Raw genomic sequence first — 20,790 nt, 5'->3', positions numbered from 1 at the left:
AGAAACAGAAAATTCTGCTGCTTGAGAAGCTACAACCTGAGAAAAAATCTTTTTTTTTTTTTTTTTTTTTACTTCTAACAAACGTGGTGGCGAGATGTTTTTTCAAAAAGTAAAAGGTTTATAAAAATGCACTCAAACTATACAGCGTGAAGTAAACGTATCACTACAGCCAAGAGAATAAAAACAGACCAGAATGATTGAGATCTTTAAATGTTCAATTTTTAAAGAAAATAAACTAATAGTTAAGCAGATGACTCAGGTTGCTTGATGGTACACCTGCCAAAAGAGGCAAAATAACCCTGAATGAGTGGGTTGGATGGTTGTAATTGAGGAAAGACAATGTAAGTAATGTCTTGAATTATTGTCTCAAAGACCCAAACAGCATCACAATGAAAGACAGTAGCCTGTAGAAAGAACAGCTGACCATCTAATCTTCTGTTTTGCATTTACTTGAACAGAAATATATCTGTTTGAAATATCTTCAGCCACTCCGTTTACAATGGTGCTATTCAAAAAGCACATGAGCTAAAAAATACGACTGGTAGAATAATGAATCCAACATTTCCTCTGAATATACATAGTTTTTTATTATTGGTCTTTTGGTTGGTGAAATAACAAACATCTTTAAAATTCAGTAACTAAAACTAAAAGCTGCAAAATATATATTTAAACATAAAAAATCTGACAGGACATCTATGTACACTTGTTTTTCTTCTTCATTGATCCAGTTCATCAGCTTGCAAGTATTCGGAACAATCCGAGATCTTCTTCAGCTGTTTGACACTCAGTGTCTCGGAGCACATGGGACACATCGTCTCAGTTTCCAGCAACCTGGACACACACACAGTTCAGTGTTGATGAGAGAGAAGCAAGTCACCTGTGCTGAGGGCACGGTCACACACAAGCACAATTTGCATCGCTTCAGTGGGCTAAACTAAGTGTGTGGGTGTGGGTGTGGGTGTGTGTGGCCAGGCCTATTAGTTGGATGAGAAGACTGGAAACAGGGACACAGTAAACCTGGCTGAGTCCAAAGGCAACAAAATCTGCCTACTAATTACGTGTTATAGCTCGTCTGTATAATCCGTATAAAAATAATTTAAAAAATAAAAAAGATACAAACTGATGCAGCAGAACCCCTCGCCTACATTAGCCACAATGCAACTCATTCACTGACGGTTGGGTCAGAGATATGAATGCGTTATGCTACTAGTAGCTAATGTAGCCTCGAGCACTGCAGAGGTCTGGTAAACTCACTTTTATCGAACTCCACATCCACAGATTATTTTCATTTTCAGACTGTGGAAGTGAAATCACTTGAAGCAATGTATCAGCCTTCAATCAGCTCTGTCTGGAGTCACAAGACGGTGATAAGGGCCGGTTGATGAAGATCAAACGTCTTCTTTTTAAAGAACTGTAGCTGACAGTGTTATTACAGAGATAGTTTCAGGTTATGGAAAATCGGTCCATTGTGTGTCAAGAGAAAAAAAAAGTCTTTCTGATGAGAACGTGGTTTTCATATTTTGGTAAGATTTTCAAAAACTGTCACACTGATTTGTCAGCAATTTTAAATAAATGTGAATCTTCCATTGGTTTAAATAACAACACAAAAACCAGCTGATATACGTTTCTGCATACTTACAGAATGAACTGGGAGTAGAGAGCAGGAAATTCACAATGAGGACACACAGACCAGTCTTCTTTCAGCATATGACGACCCTGAAAAACAGAAAATCAATTGATAAAAATATTGGAACAAACTACTTTGTTAAAAAGAAGAACTGCATGAATCAGTCAGTGATTGTGTGTTTGTACCGTGGCAATGCAGTAGGGCAGGTTGTTCTTGCAGGAGATACACAGCAGTTCGTTCTGAGGCAGCTGAAAGCCACAGAAGGGACATGGAGTGGTTTCCTCCTCCAGCTCGGATGTATCTGGACGTCTGAAGGGCAGACACATATGAAATAAAAGGACAAGGTTTGAAATGCAGTGTAGGGTAGAATAAAATCGGACAGATGAGGTAAGGTAATATATGTGCGGAGAAGGAGGAAGGTCAGGAAAGAGCAGAAAGTGTGGACTCACCGAACCATAGCCTCGATCTTCTTCCTGTACTTCGGGTCGATCTCATTTCGGTACTCCGGTCTCATCAACATGGCAGCGAAGCTAAAAGCCGAGTTCTTCAGTCCGGCACGGTGACATTCGATGACTGCTGACGTCAGAATGGGAACAACATCTACAGACACACATAAACACTGATGAGACTTCTGTTGGACAATTTTTTTTAAGTTTTAGTGACATTTAAGCTTCATTTAGATCAGTTTCTTTCATGTGAATTGGACAGATTAGAGTTGATTCTGTGTGGACTCACGTGCAGGAAACTTGCTGATATTGTTGCTGACACGGATGAGCATGCGAGCCCCTTTCAGGTGGTCTCCCCTCTTTACATGGATCTACATTATGAATAATTAACAAATTCAACATGGAAGACTACAAAGAACAATAAACTCACGTAATGTTAAGGTTGAGAAGCTTTATCATGTGACAGTAAACTGAAAATGTGCAGTTCTTCCCACATTAAACAATACTGCACTTAGTCCCTCTATGTGGCCGGCTTCTCACTGACCACTTTTGAGTGGGGCAGTTTATTAACTTAACTATTAATACTTTTTATTTCTGGACGTGTTATACAAAGGAGTTCTGATCAAGCATAACCCGACACTTAATGTTGACGCTGACCATAAACCACAGCATCCCTGGTCCTTTCCTCATTTCCTGTCGGCTATCTAATAAAGGCATAAAATGTCCCCGAGAGAAATTATTAAAAAAATTATACAAAGTGATTCAGCACAGTAACCTGAACAAACACAAAGTGTGTGTGATAGATTTCAGCTTTACTGACTTTGACCAGTAGGTAGGAGTGGAGGATCATCAGATTGGTGGCCATCTCAGCAGGAATTTTAATCTTCTGGGCCTGCAGCTCCGTGTACATGCTGAACAGCACGTCATGGGCATTACGATAGTTCCCTGTGTTACATGCAAAAAAACAAATAGAAGTATATAGAAGCTTTGGTACACAGCTATTTGGTTAGTGTTTGTGTGAATATGTTTGTACCTGCACACTGCTCTTCTCTGGCGATGATGATGGCGGTGCGAGCAGCTTCCCTGTACTGCTGCAGTGCCATATACAGACGGAACAGGTACTTGGCATCCTGGGAAGAGGAAAAAAAGATCAACTAACTGTCACCAGTTTAATCAAAAGTGTTAGGATCAGATTTACATACATAGATTCACAGGGTGAAATAGTGCTCGCATTCAGTTTGTAATATGCGTCTAACTGAAGGTCAGCTTGTGGTTGTCTAATACCTTCAGATGTATTCTGCACAGGGAAACTGTGCAAGCCGTCTGAAACTAGCAAACTCAAAGGAAATCAACGAAGTAATGCTGGAATAAATTAAAATAACCTTCTAAAACATTCTCTACAATTTTAAATGTAATTGGACAACTTTGGACAAAATTTATTTACAGAAATGTTTGCTAAAGCTAATGCTAAGGGACATTAAACAAACTTCCAAGGTAATATAATGATGACAAAATGATGCCCACCTTCCCTTAATATATATTATATAATTATATATATATATATATATTCCACTAAAACTGACACTCACAAACTGCATGAACCTGAGAAAATCCAGCAGATGCACAATCAACCACATCCACAGAATCTGATCGGGTTTCTTTGGGTTGCCATTCCTGAAAACTTTCTTTCAAGTCTTTTTCACTATAACATTAAATATTAATGTGAATCACTCAAGTTTTAACACTCAAAAGCTTCTTCAACACTGTGGGGGTGTGATCTGATCAAATTTGACTGGCAACACAATATCACATTTTTCCAAACAGCACAGACAGAAATGTGTCCTGGGAAATCACTGAATCTGTTCTGAATAATACAGTGATTTCCTGTCGGGGCCCCATTGCTCACATTAAGAGGCTGATTGAGTAAATTGGTTTTCAGGGCCTTTTAACACATATTTCGAAAAGCGTACTTCACTGATTACATCCAAATAATAAGCAATCTGTGCTTCAAGGATGGTTTCATTAGATCTCTAGGCAAGCAATGTATTAGAAACAGTTTTGAAACGGTTAAAAAACGACTCTCTCTCTGCACTTCAGTTGTCTAGCAAATACAACTGACTCTTCCTTCATCTCACCCTCAGCAAAGAGCAAGCTGGAGGAAAAGGGACACTCTCATGCCCTACTGCCCTACAACAACAGCACTTAACACGTTCTACATCACATACCCACAAGGATGTACATTACCTACTGTATGACACACATACACTCTAGTCCCCACACTGACACTAACAACCCACCTGCCTTCTATACAATTAGCTAAAATAATTAACTCCTACTAGCTCTCTGACTACAGATCTGTTGGCTATTACTTTTTAAAGACACTTGTGTTGTAAAATCTATGAATTCTTTTTTCTGAGTAAAATATTGTACTTATGCCAGTCCCAAACTTTCAGCTCCCCAAATCAAGAACAAGTCAATGTGTTCTTCTTTGTTATAACTGCTGATGAAACAGTCAGTGTCTGACAAGGCTACTCACTGAGAGACACTGCACACACACAGCAGAGACAAGGAAAAGGAGAGACAGTGAGAGGGAGAATGAGTGATCAATGCATGAAAGAGAAAAACTTATAAAAGTAATGATTTAAAATCAGGTTGCTAGTAAAGTCACATCCACTGAGACAAAAGCAGTGTTCCAGTGTATTGCTTACCTTGGGCATACCGTCGCTCTCTCCCATCAGGTAATCTATCAGCTGATTGGTCAGAGAACTGTCCTTGGCCTGACCCACCTGACACACACACACACACACACACACACACACACACACACACACACACACACACACACACACACACACACACACACAGACACAGACACATCAAAAACACTGCTGAATGGTCACATCATTGTGTATGTACACTGGGATATTCAGTTTGACACACTCACTGTCTCTATAGCCATCTCGACGGCCAAATTGTCATCAGTGTTTGGACACTTCAGGAAGTGTTTCAGGGCCTGAGAGATGGTGGACATGAAGAAAGAAAGGATTGGCTGAAGTGGTGGAATGAAGCAACATCTAACTCTCTAACTATTAGAACATATACATTAGCATTAATAAAAGATTGAGTAAATAAAATGCTTACTCTGCTGTACTGCCCGCACTTCTGAAAGAACTTGCCAGCCTGCAGGTGTTTCTTCTCTCCCTCAAAGTAGAGAGCAATGCTCTGGTAGTCCTCCTGCGTCGCCTCAGGACCTGAAGAAGCACACAACGCAGCAGTGAGCTAATTTATTTTCAACTTAACAGGCTGTTTCATTGGAACTTCACTGCTAGAAATTCATTAGGAAATACTGCAATAAAGTTAGACCTGCTCAGAATGTTTGTTTCACTGTAAAAATGTTGGTATGGTCTTTATATAACACATCCGCACAGACTGACCGATGATGTCTGCGTAGACCTCCATTTTTCCGTGCTGCTGTGCCAGTTGGAAAGCTTCATCGTTGCACTGAGACAGCACCAGGAAGTGGATGGCCGAGCCGTAGTCGTTCAACCCCAGGAAGAACCTGAGACACACACAGACATGTTAAAGGTTTATTACACAAATGGGAAAAAAGAGCAGGGGGAAATAATTGGAGATGAAACAAATAGTTGAGTAATCATTTAAATCATTTATCTGTCAAAAATGCCAACATTTGCTCGTTCTAGCTTCTCAAATGGGAAGATTAATATTTATTTTATCTTTTTCCTTCTAGATTAAACATGTTTGGGGTGTTGGGTTTTGGACTTCTGGTTGGGCAAACAAGGATAAAAATAATGAATACTTAAATAATAATAAAACTAATTTAATAAAAAATAATCATTAAATAAAAATAATTTCCCAGTACTTCCTGTGCCATAACCGTAAGTTATGGGTTCATGTTAGACAAGTGGCTGGAAGGGTTAAAAGTCACATTTAGGTTACATTTAGACACTAAAGCCTTCATACAAGTACAAAACTATTTGACTGTGGTTGTTTGTATACACCCGTGCTGTTGTTTGTCCTACCTGGCAACCGTCTTTGCCCCGTCGATACTCTGCGTCTCCCTGACAATGCGAACTGCTTCCCCAGGGTTGCTCAGGTGGTCCAGCTGCACACGTATCACGTTGTCCCAGTCTTTGGCGCTCTCATAGGCCCTTGCAGCTTCCTTATACCTGGTGCATACAGCACGTGTTACATCGGCTACTCCTTTTATGATTTCACTATCCTCAATGTGACAGACTAAACTAAGAACCTACTTCCCGTCTGCTTCCTTGGCCTTGGCGTACTGCAGGTGGATCTTAGGAGAGGAGACGTGTGGGAGCAACTCGCCCACCTTTGCCCTGAGTGTGGAATAAAAAAAAAAGTGGAATTTTACAGTGTAAAGGAGGAGAAAAACCTGCAGGTCTGAGTGTTGGTATTCATCTCACCAGTTCTTGCAGCGAATGTAGACTGATGCTGCTTTGTCATAATACTGGCCTTTTTCATAGAGCTGAGCGGCTTCAGAGAATTGCTGTAAGAGAGAAAAGAAAACCACAGAAGAGGACATGAACAAAAAGATTATAAAACATTAGTTGATGCTCAAATATTTGCAAAACCGGCAGAGAAACACACACTATAAAACCTGTAATTTACTAAAACATAATTAACAAGAAGAGAGAGATAAGGCTCTCTACCTTCATGCTCTCCAGTATGGCTCCACATTCCTTCTTGAGGACTCTGCTCGGGTGCTGAATTGCCTGAGCAGCTCCTCTCCTGATGTCGCCCATCCTGATGGACATCCGGGCCACACCTGCTTGACAAGCCTCGTCGTGCTCCTGGAACTGCGCAGCGAAAAGGGAGAGAGAGGAGGGTGGGGACAGTAAAAAGAGGAGACTTCAAAGGGAGTACAATTAAAATTATTTCATTATCATCACGTGGTGAAAAACTAAAAATAACGTCATTGTTGTGTTTATAGTTTTGAACTTATCAAACTGTTATCACTACAGAAAGTTGACATAAAATATATTTCACTTACTTTATTATTGTGGGTCATGCCCTTTTCATAGTGTGCCAGAGCATTCACATAGTCTCCACTACGAAGAGAGAGAGAAGTTTAGATACAGTGTAGGTCGGTCAGGTCTACTGAATGCTGTGTGTGTGTGTGTGTGAGTTTTACTTACATAAACTCCAGATGAACAGCGTATTCTTTGGATATAAAGGGAATTTGGTCTTCTGCTAACCTCTTGGCTAACATAAGGGCACTGTCCCAATGCAACAGGTCTCTCCTCATCTAACACACACACACACACACACACACACACACACACACACACACACACACACACACACACACACACACACACACACACACACACACATTCGCAGTGAGAACTGAATTTAAGCCTACATTAACAACATATGACAACATATAATGCAGAATGCTAAGGAGTTAATACAATTTACCTACTGGGTGATTAAAGACACAAGTGATCAGCCACAATGTCTACACACATTCACTTACACACGTTTACTCTTAAATTGAGTGTGTTTTTACCTCCAGGGCAGCAATTGGGCAGCTTGAGGACAGATAGAGGTCCTGTGCCAGGTTATAGTCGCCTAGGAACATGGCCAAATGTCCTGCCCGTAAATTCATGTCCTCTATACCCTGGACAGAGAGCGAGAGAGACAGAGAGTGAGAGAGAGAGGGGGCCGGTATCAGAATAGACTGAAACAGTGTCTGTTATCAAGAGGTAGTGACATAGGAACTGTGCTATGTGTGCGAGCTGTACCTGGATGCCCTGCAGTGACAGGACCATACCGACATTGCCACTCGTACGGTAGACCTGGATGGCCAGCTCGACGTCCATGTGGACCAAACAGGCGTTGCCTAACTCCGCCCAGTCTGTGTTACTACCTGCAGACTTACACAGATCCCAGGCTTCATGGAACCTGGACAGGAAAACACACATACATGCAGTTCTTTAACCTTGCTGTTCCATATCTACCATAATATAAATTATTATATTAATATATTAATATTAAAAAAGATATTACAGTACAACTGTCCATATATAATGTCAGTGTACGTACCCATATGTACTCTGAACATCTAATAAAACTAACCACAGCGTACCCACAACATAATATATAAAACACACACATATATCAGCCTGTCTGACCTCTTGAGCATTAGGGCATGGGTGAGCTGCTTGCTGAGCTCCTGCGGTGAGTCTATTGATGAGCTTGTGGAGAGCTTGAGGAAGGCGTGTGTGCTCAGAGCCACTTCACTTGTTTTGCCGCTCGCCGTCTGACACGTCAGCTCCCCATTGTACAAGAGCAAAGGCTTCTGGGAAAACAGAAGCGCAGTACTCCCCACCAACACCACCCGGGGGCCTGGGCAGACAGATTGAGAGAGGCAGAAATAAAGTTTAAAATAACGTTCCTCTCGCCTACATTTATATCACAGGATTATGGCAGCAGGGGTATTTTAAGGTACTAGAACCCCAATTTTTTGTTGATTTACATCCTACATTGCAAATCCCTCTGAACAGGACAGTAAGAGAAAGAGAAACCAAAGACCACTATTCTCTGTTTAATATGTCAGACAGGTAAAAGTGTGTGCGTGTGTCACCCTACCATATATGGTGGTTTTATGCAGGGCGTAGGTATAGACCTTGTCATCATCATAAGCTACAAACACTCCTCTGTCAGCATGCCAGTTGTCCCACATCACTCCTGTGATGGTGGGAGAGAAGTTGGGCAGCTCAAAGCAGGAGTCTGTTGCCTGAATTACAAACACAGATATACACATAGTTAGACACTTGTAAAGCACTTTGTCATTTCTGGTTTTGATATGTGGTAAGTTACTGTGTGTACTGACATTTGCAGGGGAGAGAAGGAAGCCGCAGTTCTTGTCGTCAATGAAAACCAGCCGTGTGCCGTTTAGGTCGGGGAACACTTTCCTCACGCCAACCGAGTGGCTGTAGCTGCTCACGGTCTCCCAGTCCTCCACCAACACACACACCACATTACCTGACTGAGAAACAGATTATAACATCCATTAGAAGAAGAGAAGAAGGAATAAAGGGGAATCGGAGGGAAAGGTTTATGAACAGAGAACACGTGGAAGAACACAACTGAGTGTGGCAAAGCAGGAAAGAGTGAATGAAGGAAGAGTTAGAGGGAATAGGCCAGCAGTACAGGGACACGTTGGTAAATGATCTTGGCTCAGGTGGGGATTTATGGCTCAGGTGGTAGAGTGAGTCTATTAATTGAAGGATTACTGGTTCGATTCCTAAGCTCTCTCAGTGCAGTCAAAGTGTCCCTGGACAAGATACAGAACCCCAAATTGCTCCCGATGGCTGTCACCGTGTGTGTGTACGGGTTAGCTTTATAGCTTTATAGTGAGCGCATTGGATTAAAAACACTGTATCGTTCCTGATGAGCAGTTGACACCATGCCATCAGTGTATGAATGTGTGTGTGTGCTGAACCTTACATCAGTGCCGTAGTAGAGGAAGTCAGCGGTGAGGGCGTGGCAAATGATCCGACCTTTCCTGTCATCGTCTGGAAACAACTTCATCTGCTTCTTCTCCTCCTGGTCTTTCCCTTCAATCTAAACATATACACACAAACAGGAAATGGTGAAGCCCACTCAATAATCATTCATGGGGTCAATAAAAAGAGAAACAAAGACACACAGATGACTCACCATGTGCAGCTGCACTTTTCCCTCAAACAGCGCTGCTGCATAGTCTGAGTTAAGACACATGCTGGCTATGGTCCCCAAGTACTCAATGTCCTTTAGCTTGTTATAACCTGAGTGCCAAACAAAGCAGTTTAGTGATACGTATTCATCCACTCATACCTGGTGAAACACACCACAACATGGTTGTGTAATGGTTAACACATCACATGCACACACCAGGTTCTTGGTCTACCAAGGCGTAGAACCAGGCTCTGTTGTTCATTCCCACAGCCACATGGTAAGGTCCCATCGCAATGAAAGTAGGCTCTACTTCCACTTGTATGGCCACAGGACTCTCCTGAAAAACACATCAAAGAGAGATTGAATCAAGTCAGCAGTGTTTACACTCAGCTGTAACATCCCCGATTTTAATTACTTTTTTCATCAATCTTTCATCTCATCAGGTCAAACCTGAGCTCACTCATTTATCTTTTTATTTGTCCGAATACAATTGTCTTCAACGATTATTTTTGGGTGATATGAAAATTGGTGTGTGACGACACCTGCGTTTGACTCCTGTAATTTTGGTAATGATTTTATGTTTATTAATTTGGCAGGGAGATTATGTTTTTTGTTCTGTTTGTCTGTCTCTTTGAAATTAAATTAAAAGAGTTAAGCCTTGGATCAATGAACTCACTGTGATTTAGCACTCACACACAGATTCCAAGATACATGTGTATATATATATATATAGCACTTACATATTCTGCCATTCCATGTACTTGAATTTTCCAAAATTGGTACATAACATATTTGGTTGACCTCCCAAAGGATTCAGATATTCTCCATATTATGGCTGCTATCAACCAAAAATCCTTACGGTGTCTCACTAATGCATTTCCTTTTGTTAAATACATTTGAACAGTAAATACAGTGAACAGCCTTGTTGGAGGTTTTATGAATTATTTCCAGTTGCATTGCTGTGTTCATTAATTCCATCTCTAAGAAAATCCTCCAGTATGACTATAAATGTATAATCTAATACTTTGTGTGTGTGTGTGTGTGTGTGTGTGTGTGTGTGTGTGTGTGTGTGTGTGTGTGTGTCCTCACCCCCTCAACCTGGTTGGACACAGTGACCTCCAGCAGGGAGGTGAGGAAGGCAAGCCGGGTACCAAAGCTGTCACCCAGGATGGGCAGCTTGGTCAGGAAGACATGGAGCGTCCCTTTCAGTGTGGAAATTGCCAACAGCTGGCCGTCATCTGTCCAGTTCAGCTGGTCCAGACCTGACAGTGAGAGTGAGTGAGAGGCAGATGAAAGAGAAGTGTGTGGTGTGTTCAACATGGCCTTCTGACAGTATAGTTAGACAAGAGAAGTATCTCACCTTTGGTCTCATCATCCAACCGAACGACGTTGCTAATATATTTGAGGTCAGACAGTTCGTGGATCTTTATGCTGCAACAAGAAACACAGGGCTTTAGTTTTATCACCTTCACCAAATAAACAGAACAATATAGCTGTGCTGTCTTTTTGAAAAACTGTGTGTACCTGTTGTCACCACAGGAGGCAGCCTTGTTCAGTGCTGGCGAGATGGCCACACTGTTGAGACTATCTTTGTGGTTGTGAGCCTGATAGAGCTCCTGCCCAATCTCCCTGATGTGGGTGGAAATAACCACAAAGTACCCATGGGAGAAGCCTATCAGTATATACCCATCACCATACCTTGAAGAGACATGCAAAGGGAGAGAACTAACTTTAGTACAAACATCTCACTGCCACAAGTCAGTACCAGTGTTTCGTAGTGTGCAGGATTGTGTGATTGTGTGCAGTACCAGCGGTAGGACACAATGTTTCCATAGTGGCGCTGGAAGGTCAATTCTATCCGGTTTTCAGGGTCGTTGACATTGAAAAGCATCAGTATCTTCTTGTCCACAGACAGGCTCACCTAAAGGGTCAATATTTGCAAACATGAGGTCAAGTTCAATTACTTGACTTAACAGATTCAACAAGTCCGCACAAAAAGTAAACAGGTGACACTTCAACTCAAGACACTAAAACGTGAACATAATAAATAATAAATAAATACACACATGATAAATGGGTGATATAAAAATGATATAGTGCGCATAAGAAGATTGTGGATAAATTCAAGTTAGTGAAAAATTGCAGAAAACACACAAACTTACAGTGTTCTCTCCTAGACCGGACCTTTCATCCGTCTTCATCACAGAAAAGGAAATCTCAGCAGGTTCACCGCGGAGCGTTGTCTGATAAAAGGAGACAAAGGTAAAGTGGAATTTGTTTTTCCCCATGATACTGTGCTGTTACTGGCTGTCATTTTTCAAAGCATCTAAGCTTGTATTTGTATACTTTGCACTTCTTTATCACACACTGTAGTAATTTTGTTTGCTTATAATTTGAGTGACCTAATTAAGCATAAGTGGCTAAGCATATAAAATAATCTGATGTTCAAACTGTATAGAGGTGAGATAACTTTGTTTGTTTGTTTGTTTGTGCTGCTTGGGTGTTTAAGCACTCATGCATATGTGGGTCTACCTGTCTGATGGTGTCCCCCTCATGATTGCTGATGCTCAGCGTGCTGTCATCACTTCCCAGAGCCAATAGATTCTGAGTACTCCAGCACCCACAGGTGATCTTCTTGGTATGTTTACCTAGCATTTGTGGAGATAGAGAGGACAGTCAATATAACTGAAGTGACTAAAGACAAACAAACGCATGAACAGGTATCTGTAGAGTTGTGTTGTATGTGTATTACCCAGTACAGGGATCTTGCGTGAGGTCTGCTGATTGTAAATCAAAAGGTTTCCTTTGACTGTCCCAACAGCCAACAGTGGGCCCGTTTTTGACCACAGGATGAAAGACATCTGGTCTCTGTTGAAACCAACAACAATGAGAAACAAATCCAGAGTATCAGAAGTGATTTACAATCATTTCACAGCAACTGAGCCCATGTTTCTGTTTGAGCTCTTTAGAAATGTATTACAGGCTTGTTATACCTCATGCCGCTGTCTATCTGGGATGTTTTATTGACACTGGCATCCCAGAGATAGACAGAACTGGATTTTGCAGCTATCACCGCCAAAATGTCCCCATCTTTATCCCAGTCCATTCCCACACAGCGTCTGAGGGGAGCAGGAGAAAGAAGAGACAGTGTAACTAAAAATACTTTTTAACGGTGAACAGTAACCACATAAACCTTTTTGATTAGACAAAATTGGAGCCAAAATGGATCTTCTTAAACTTGCCCCGGAAGGTTGAGTTCAGTCCACTTGTGTCCATGTCGATCAAATATTTTCACTGAGCTGTCCTGTCTGTATGATAAAAAATATCGTGCACACTTAACACGTAAATCTTGTATAAAAGGGAAGCAGAATATTACAGTTTTCTCTGGACTACATTTCCAACAATAACAGTTCACTCACCCTGCAACAGCGATATAATTACCAAGGGCTCTCTGCCACTTATACAGGAGGCTAGAACCCGCCCAGGCTTGGTCATCGAGGATAAAAACGCTCTGTGGACACAAAGATTGCTTTTTAAGTACAATTTATTAGGAAAAAGACAAATACATGAAATTTAAATGGCATCCATAGTTTTCTACAGAGGTAAACCTATAATATAAGTTTTAAACTCAATAAGAGCTTCCACTCATTTAAACTAAAAAGATTACCTAATGTTAGCAGTGACTGGACACTGGGAATAGCTGCTCTTAATCATGCCATTAAAATGTTTTGAACACTCTTTACTTCAACATTTTTAATGAACTGGATGCAATTGTATATCTGCTGTTCAAAAAAATATAAGAAACAAAAGTAGTAAAGTATAGAAAAAAGTGAAAGCATAAATTGTATTGCTGGAAATAGTCTTTAATGAATCGGTTCTTTTTATTAAATTCTTGGTTACTCTGATTTACTTCCTGTTCCTCAACCAAATCTACATGTCAAACTGAATGTAGTAACGTTAGTTATGAGGAGAACGGCTCAGGAGGTGACAGCGGTTGTTCATTATCTGGAGGATCTTTTACAAGTCTGAGGAAATTAGAGAGAGACTTCACTTAGTTTGTAATATGAGGGCATTAACAGACAGGGAAGATCTAATGAAAGACAGTGTTCAAGTTACATTATGGGAAGTTTAGATCAAGTGTTTTTGGACACACTAGGAACTCAAAGCCAGGATATTGCAGCTTCTCTGCATCCATTTGTTTGTTTGTTTTTACCCACTTTCTTTATTATTTATTCCCATTTAAAAGCTTACAGATCCCAGACCTTCTTTAAGACAACCTGGCGAGCTCTTTCATCAGATAACATGACAGAAATGTATTTAGTTAAAGGCATAACCACAGAAAACAGTATTGTAACTTATAGAGTTATATAACAAATATTGAGTTAATAACAAGATAAGCTAAGATAAGTTAGCATTAGCTTGCCAAATATTTTCCTGTTGTCTTAATAAAATGCCCGGTCTTATCGGTAGCTTTGGATGACATCTCCCCCGCACTATAGCGAACAAGAAAGCTGGTTTAACGAGTGTAAACTATTAACATTATTAACATTATTAACATTATTAACATTAAACTAACTTTGTTTCCACAAGTTACCAAATGAACGTTACCGTTAGCAAGTATAGCTAGGTTAGCTATCTGTCTGAAGGGCTTTAATGTGATAAAACGGAGTCATAAAACCAGAAGTAACGCCGGTGTTTTATATGGATTCGCTGATACTAACCTTCATCTTGCTGGCGTTTAATCAAATAAACTTTAAATCGACATTTTCTGTTCAAATAATCTCACGACATAACTGTTGTGTTTATCCCACAATGCTTCACTCTGAAGCGTCTGCAGAAGCTACGGCGATGTCATAGCAACAGCCATCAGCCAATGAGGAGGCTCCAAAGCACGGCGGACGTTTTAAAGATACTGTGATGGAATAGGGTCTTATTTATATAATATACAATATAATATATAATATATAATATATAATACATAATATATAATATATAATATACAATATATAATATATAATATACAATATAATATATAATATATAATATATAATATATAATATACAATATATAATATATAATATACAATATATAATATATAATATACAATATAATATATAATATATAATATATAATATATAATATGTAATATATAATATATAATATATAATATAATATACAATATATAATATATAATATACAATATATAATATATAATATTATTTTATAATATATATATTATATATATTTTTTTTTTTTTTTTTTTTTTTTTTATATATATATTATTTATTATTTTTTATAATTTTTATAATATAATTATTATAATATAAATAATTTTTTTATATATATATTAATATAATATATAATAAATAATATGTAATATATAATATAATATATAATATGTAATATCATACCATAATAAAGAACATCAACTGTATATAAAATAAATATTGATTTTGAATTTTAAGACAAAAAAAAAAAGACTATCATTAGCTGATGGAGTTTGTTCAATCTATCCACTAATGAAAAAAACATCTGTTGAGATAACTACGTTCAGGTTAGGTCTATTCAGGATATTGTAAAATATTCCTGTATGGATACTGAATGATCAAGTATAAGTCCAAGTATAAGTCCGATCTATGTTTAGTCACAACAGCTTCTATCTTCTTCTCTTTTATCTTTTTTTTCTTCACAACCCCTCACTATCCACTGCCATCACTCTCTTCTCCATTCTTTCACCTCTCAGCACCAGGACTGCCATCGCCTGTCTCAGACTGACCTGGAGGTGAATGAAATGGGTTATGAAAGGGAGATGAAGGAGCTGAGAAAGCTGGAGAAACCCTTTTCTGTCCTCAAGTGCAACCTGAATCTGGACAGGAGTTGGCTGGCTGAAGAGAAGAAAAAAGGAGGAGATGAGGGAGATGCACTTTGAAGACCAAAGTTGCTATTTTTGTACATGCAATAACATACACTCTACCTGTAGAGCATAAATGTTTCTTGTTTTTTTATAAAACAAGAGCCTGTTCAGAAAATTACATCATATTCAGTGTGTTTTTTGCTCTATTGTATGAACTACAGACTATAAAGGATTGCAGCGCTTTCTAACTTTTTCTAACTTTCTAACATTTAATATCTGGATACTGTGTTGTTGCAATATCAAACTAATTATGATAGACGAAACAGCAGCATATAATGTTAAAAATAAAAAAAAATTATTATTTAAAACTTTTAGACTTCTCCTCAGGACTGCATTTAGTACACACACCAAATTGACTGACATCTATTTCATCTGGTATGGGAGAAAATCCCAGCATACCTCTACTCAACTGACTGAAAACAGTTCAGATGAGAGGATCTTGAACAAAGTAAAACAGTAAACAGAAAATCAAGTAGATTTACCAGACCTACAAGGACTAAATCTTTCAACAGAATGGTTAAACTAAACAGATTGCAAAGCTGAAAACAACAGAAGATGTTTGAAAGTCTCCCATGTGTTTCATTCCCTCTTTAGAAAGAACTATTCCAGAAGCTCATATAAAGTCAGCCTTAAGGTATTATACTGTGTACATAATCTCTGAGTGTGCAACCAGCTGTGTTTGCAGAGGAGATGAATTATGCACACACTCTAACAGTGGAAGCACTGATTTGAGCTCTACATCTGTCTCAGAGCTGCTGACGAGACTATACAGTAAACAACTGCAATAAACCAAGAGATTGTTAATAATAGTACCGACATTTATTAGATGTTTTATGGAGTCCAACTCAGCAAATAATGGGGCTGATATTTTCCTGTGTCAAAGCAACTTCACGTGCAGTGTTAGTCAGCAGATTGAATATATGATCCCATCTGGTGCAGTGGTCCAATTGTAGCTTGTTAACATCCTGCAGGCTGCAATACTGAGAATAGATAAATCTCCCAATGGCTGTTTCTCATGGTCTTCTAGTATATTCGTTCCATTACTTATTATAGGGTTTCTTGGTGTATGTGTAAATAAAGACAATTACTGGATGAGCAGTAGCAGTACAGTAACCAGATGTCACCTGTTTGAAGTTTTGTTTGCCGGCTTTGGGAGACCGGAGCTGTTTACTGAACCTTATTTACTTATAGAAGCTACATTGTTGTCTTCCACAAGACTGCAAGGGACAGCATATACAAAACACATTGGGCTGTGTACAGTACAAACTCTAAAATCTTCACACTTGCTTAACAGTTTGCACATTGTTTGTGCAATGTATAATAAATCATGTCTGCTGGTCTTCTCTTGCTGCACCAATCGTAACCACTCTGCTTCCAAGTCCAGAATAAAATCCTGCTTTATATGAAATAATTATCTCCATCTCTATTCATCTTTCACTCTAGGTCCATGAGCCCAGCTTTGGAAGCAACACTGGCTCCAGACACAGCTACTTTTTCTTAATGTTTACAACACAATTTATACTTGAATGAAAACGTCTATCTTAAACTCTTCCTCTTCTACACCTGTCAGTGTCTCTCAGTATTCAGATATAAAAATACTCTGTACCTTCATTTCATGCATCCAAGAATAACACGTCTGTCACGTCAGCAGAATCTGTCTGGTGTTTCCTTCGTCTCAGTTGTAAGTTAAACACCAATGTGTGGGATTTAGTGGCATCTAGAGGTGAAGTTGCGGTAAGCAACTAACTGAACACTGCTCGCGTCTGTGAATAAGGGAATGAGAACTGGCTGTGAAGTATGTAGGAGAAACTAAGGTGGCCACGAAACTTTGCTGTGTGCTGATAAAAGATAAAAGTAGAATTTGACATTTCTCACATTGTACTGGCAACAGGATTATAATTAATATCATAATTCATTTTTTATTTTATATTACTGATGTTCCTTTAAGTTTGCTCTTGTGAGAAACCAATCATTTCTAACGCTTTCATTTCCTACAGTTTACATAGACATTAATTGAATAAACTGCACTGACAATAAACTGAAGATAAGGGAATCAGATGCTGTCCTTTAAATATATGTTACATTTGTTTAATAATCTAATTACTTACTGGAATTCATACTTTAGCCACCTCTTTGTTAGCACAGCATTACTAATTGTGTGATATCAGGTTTCCGTGAGAGCCAGTACACTGAACATACACGGTACAAATGAAAACATGACACTTATACATTGTGCTTCCTCCACAGATCCAGTAGACGGCAACCTTGTACAATTTTTAGGACCTAATCCCTCCACTGTCACAGTGTTGCTAAGCTCTGCTCTGTCCCGTCCAATTATTTTTGTTGTCCTGTAAGCGATCAACAATGCTCTTAGAAAGACAGAAAACACCATCTTCAGCTTCTCCAACTCAATACTGAACAGGCTCACTGTCATTGCACCTCTGATCATCTGAAATAAATCAAGGTCACTCACTCCCTTCCTTGTGCCATTTTATTACTGAAAGGCAGAGGAAAACACTCTGGTGACACAGCACCTTAATACCATACTGATGGAAGGATGACAGCTCATTTTTGCTGTACAAACCTGAGAGGTGGAATGAAACGCCAGCTGTGTGACACAAATATTCTTCCCTGTGCTCCGGGATGCTGAAGCTGAGTACACCCTGCTGACTCAGATCTCATTAAGATGCACTGAAGGGAGCAGCTGCATGATTTCCAAGCAAAATGGTAAAATTAGAGCAGAGAGATGAAAAAAAAAAAAACGGATGAAAAATGAATGTTGTGAAATGTTTTTGTGCCAGTGAGACAACAAACCCCAAGTGAGCAGAGCGGCTCAATGTTTTTGCAATCTGCAGAACATTTTTAAAATTGGAGTGTTGTACCATCTAGTGACAGCAGGGAAATTGAATTAATTTAATGCAATTATCTCGTAATCCTGCAATGAATCATGAAAAGTCTGTGATTTACTGTGTTTAATCAAATTGACCTGCCACTATTAAACTACAGTCACTCTCACTTTTTTTGCAGTTAATTAATTTGCTCTTCAAACCTTAAAAAAAAGCCCCACAAGAACATGCCTGTGTTCCACTTGTGAAGGAGTCCCAGTAGGAGTGATGCAGGGATTGTAAAGCTATATTACAACATGTCCTAAAAAGGCATTCACTGTCTGGACTGCAGGACTTTACAAGTCCTATAAGATTCTGATGTGGGCTGGTTAACTCCTGTTGGACTGCTGGCTTTACGCTGCAAGACAACCTTATTTTCTGGTGAATCAGCAGAATCTAACTTTCATGTGTTACTAATTAAACAAGACCAGTGCCAGACAGGGGCGGATTTGGGTGGCTGCTGGGGCTCCAGCCCCAAATGTTATCTCAAAAGCCCTGAATCTTTTAGGCTTAAATTAAATTTTGTGTCATTTCCCCCGTTCTCTCTGACTGTATCGGAAAATCAATGGAGTAAAACTTCCATTACTGGGTGAAATATCACCTTCTATTACAGCATTATGGCACAATAGATTCACATGCAACACTCATTCTGTGACAGGAGAGTTTAACAAAAATGGGTTTCAGGATGCGGATTCCTACCCTAACTATGTTATCTAACTTAAAAATAATAACATCAAACAATTTCTGCCTCTGTTCATGTGGTAGGATGTTAGGGTTTCAGAATGATGAAGACAGCTGGAGAACAATTAGATTCAAAATAGGATGTAGGCTCCACTGAGCAACTGTCATGTTTTTCCCAAATGATGTACAGATTTCTAAGCACTCTGTATAGCTGCTGTAAATGGGACAAAGTCTCCCAGGGGCAGCATGCTAAGCCCCGGATGTTTACAACATCTGGCTCCACCCCTGGTGCCACCTGCATACTTAATTATTGCTGCACAAATTAGAAAGATACATGGAAGGCATCAACAAATTATCAACAAATCACTCCATTACTAGTCCTATATTACAATGTTGTCATAAGACTGCAGAACCAGCCTACAGAGCAAGATCCCAACACAAATATTTTTCTAATATAAGTATATGTGATGATCATCATAACAGAATTAATACTACTTGACTACTGTCTCACCACAAGGTCCGTTTAGGTGCTGCTCAGGAACTTCTCACACAATCTTTTGCAGCAGATTGAGTTTTTTTCCATCAGTCATCAGTAAGATTGTTTGATATGATCAAAAGGTCATAACAGCAACTATGGACCTTGTGAGATTGTTTTATCAACTCCCTTTTCCAAGGTCTAGAACAAACCATCAATCTTTTTTTTATAAAATTATTAAAATAATACTCATAGTGTTACAGTCTAATCAGACTCTTTTGTTACTTAAAGGTAAGACTGAAACTCAGATTTAAATGAACACCTGAAAAGAATTTAAGTGATGACAATGTTTTTGGATGAGTTGTAGAGGTGTGAGCACTGTGATAACACCATCAAAGGTTATTAACTGCTTAAAATGCACCTGTCTCACTCCACATAATTTTTTTCCAGCTCTTCACTGAAGCTATATGTTTATACTGAGAGACATGAAAAGTCAAGACACCATGTTTCTTATGGCTGCAGCATTCAAATAGAAATAATCTTCATGTCTTGTACATCATTTCAAACACATTTCCCCAAATTTGGCCTGATGATGGCCTTATGTTTGGAAACTTCACTAGTGTGGGTTTAAACAACGTTTGGCAGCACATTAAGTTTATAATGACTGTCTCACAAATGCAGATGTGTGCACCAGTGTACAACACTGACAGATGCTGTGGTAAAATGTGCAGCTGCATGTCTGACTTGAGGTTACTTCTACATTTGGATGTCTAACATGTGGAGCCAGATAAACCAACACTTTCTGTCTCCTTCTTCCTGTCAGGCATAATGGACTCAGGTGCTGTTAAGGCAGCAAGACAAGGTCACTGGCGTCATTTCTCAGCGCCACCGGGAGCCGTTTGTCAGAGCTGGTTATGATTTAAAGCTTCCCCCGCAATAAATAACAGAGTGAATCAGTTGGCTACTGGTAGCTGTCCTGAGGTTAAAGTATCTGTAAATTGTGAGCATCCCTCTTCTTCACACACTTGTTTCACCTTGTGAATGCTTCAACCTGCCGCTGT

The 20,790-nt window shown here is 39.3% G+C and overlaps 1 protein-coding gene across 2 annotated transcripts; it reads right to left on the bottom strand.

Moving 5' to 3' along the window:
- Positions 1 to 561: 561 nt before the first annotated feature.
- Positions 562 to 14,610, bottom strand: wdr19 (WD repeat domain 19). Of its 2 annotated transcripts, XR_007881752.1 has the most exons (37): positions 14,496 to 14,610; positions 13,194 to 13,285; positions 13,017 to 13,082; positions 12,768 to 12,893; positions 12,527 to 12,642; positions 12,307 to 12,422; positions 11,937 to 12,017; positions 11,583 to 11,695; positions 11,299 to 11,472; positions 11,135 to 11,205; positions 10,864 to 11,036; positions 9,991 to 10,111; positions 9,778 to 9,884; positions 9,565 to 9,681; positions 8,948 to 9,103; positions 8,704 to 8,851; positions 8,247 to 8,460; positions 7,857 to 8,016; positions 7,622 to 7,732; positions 7,248 to 7,357; positions 7,103 to 7,160; positions 6,762 to 6,908; positions 6,516 to 6,598; positions 6,345 to 6,428; positions 6,114 to 6,260; positions 5,508 to 5,632; positions 5,215 to 5,324; positions 5,018 to 5,086; positions 4,782 to 4,859; positions 3,107 to 3,203; positions 2,894 to 3,018; positions 2,363 to 2,444; positions 2,077 to 2,227; positions 1,813 to 1,936; positions 1,640 to 1,716; positions 1,255 to 1,417; positions 562 to 831 (listed from the first exon to the last, which is right to left on the bottom strand). XR_007881752.1 is itself a non-coding variant. In XM_051386200.1 (36 exons), the coding sequence occupies exons 1-36, from the start codon at positions 14,499 to 14,501 to the stop codon at positions 717 to 719; spliced, it is 4,050 nt and encodes a 1,349-aa protein (XP_051242160.1). In that variant the 5' UTR covers positions 14,502 to 14,610; the 3' UTR covers positions 562 to 716. The 2 variants fall into 2 exon arrangements, 1 of the variants encoding a protein (XP_051242160.1); XM_051386200.1 differs by lacking the exon at positions 1,255 to 1,417.
- Between the last annotated feature and the right edge of the window lie 6,180 nt (positions 14,611 to 20,790).

The sequence above is a fragment of the Dicentrarchus labrax genome, unplaced genomic scaffold (assembly GCF_905237075.1).
Source record: "Dicentrarchus labrax unplaced genomic scaffold, dlabrax2021, whole genome shotgun sequence".
NCBI lineage: Eukaryota > Metazoa > Chordata > Actinopteri > Moronidae > Dicentrarchus > Dicentrarchus labrax.
The sequence above is the reverse complement of the archived record's forward strand: the minus strand, read 5'-3'. Positions and strand labels throughout refer to the sequence as shown.

Excerpts from the sequence above, each read along its gene's own strand:
- wdr19 (XM_051386200.1), bottom strand. Across the intron at positions 8,461-8,703 it reads GCATAAAACCACCATATATG|GCCCCCGGGTGGTGTTGGTG; the intron begins GTAGGGTGACAC and ends CTGTCTGCCCAG. Across the intron at positions 2,228-2,362 it reads TATCAGCAAGTTTCCTGCAC|ATGTTGTTCCCATTCTGACG; the intron begins GTGAGTCCACAC and ends GTGTGTCTGTAG.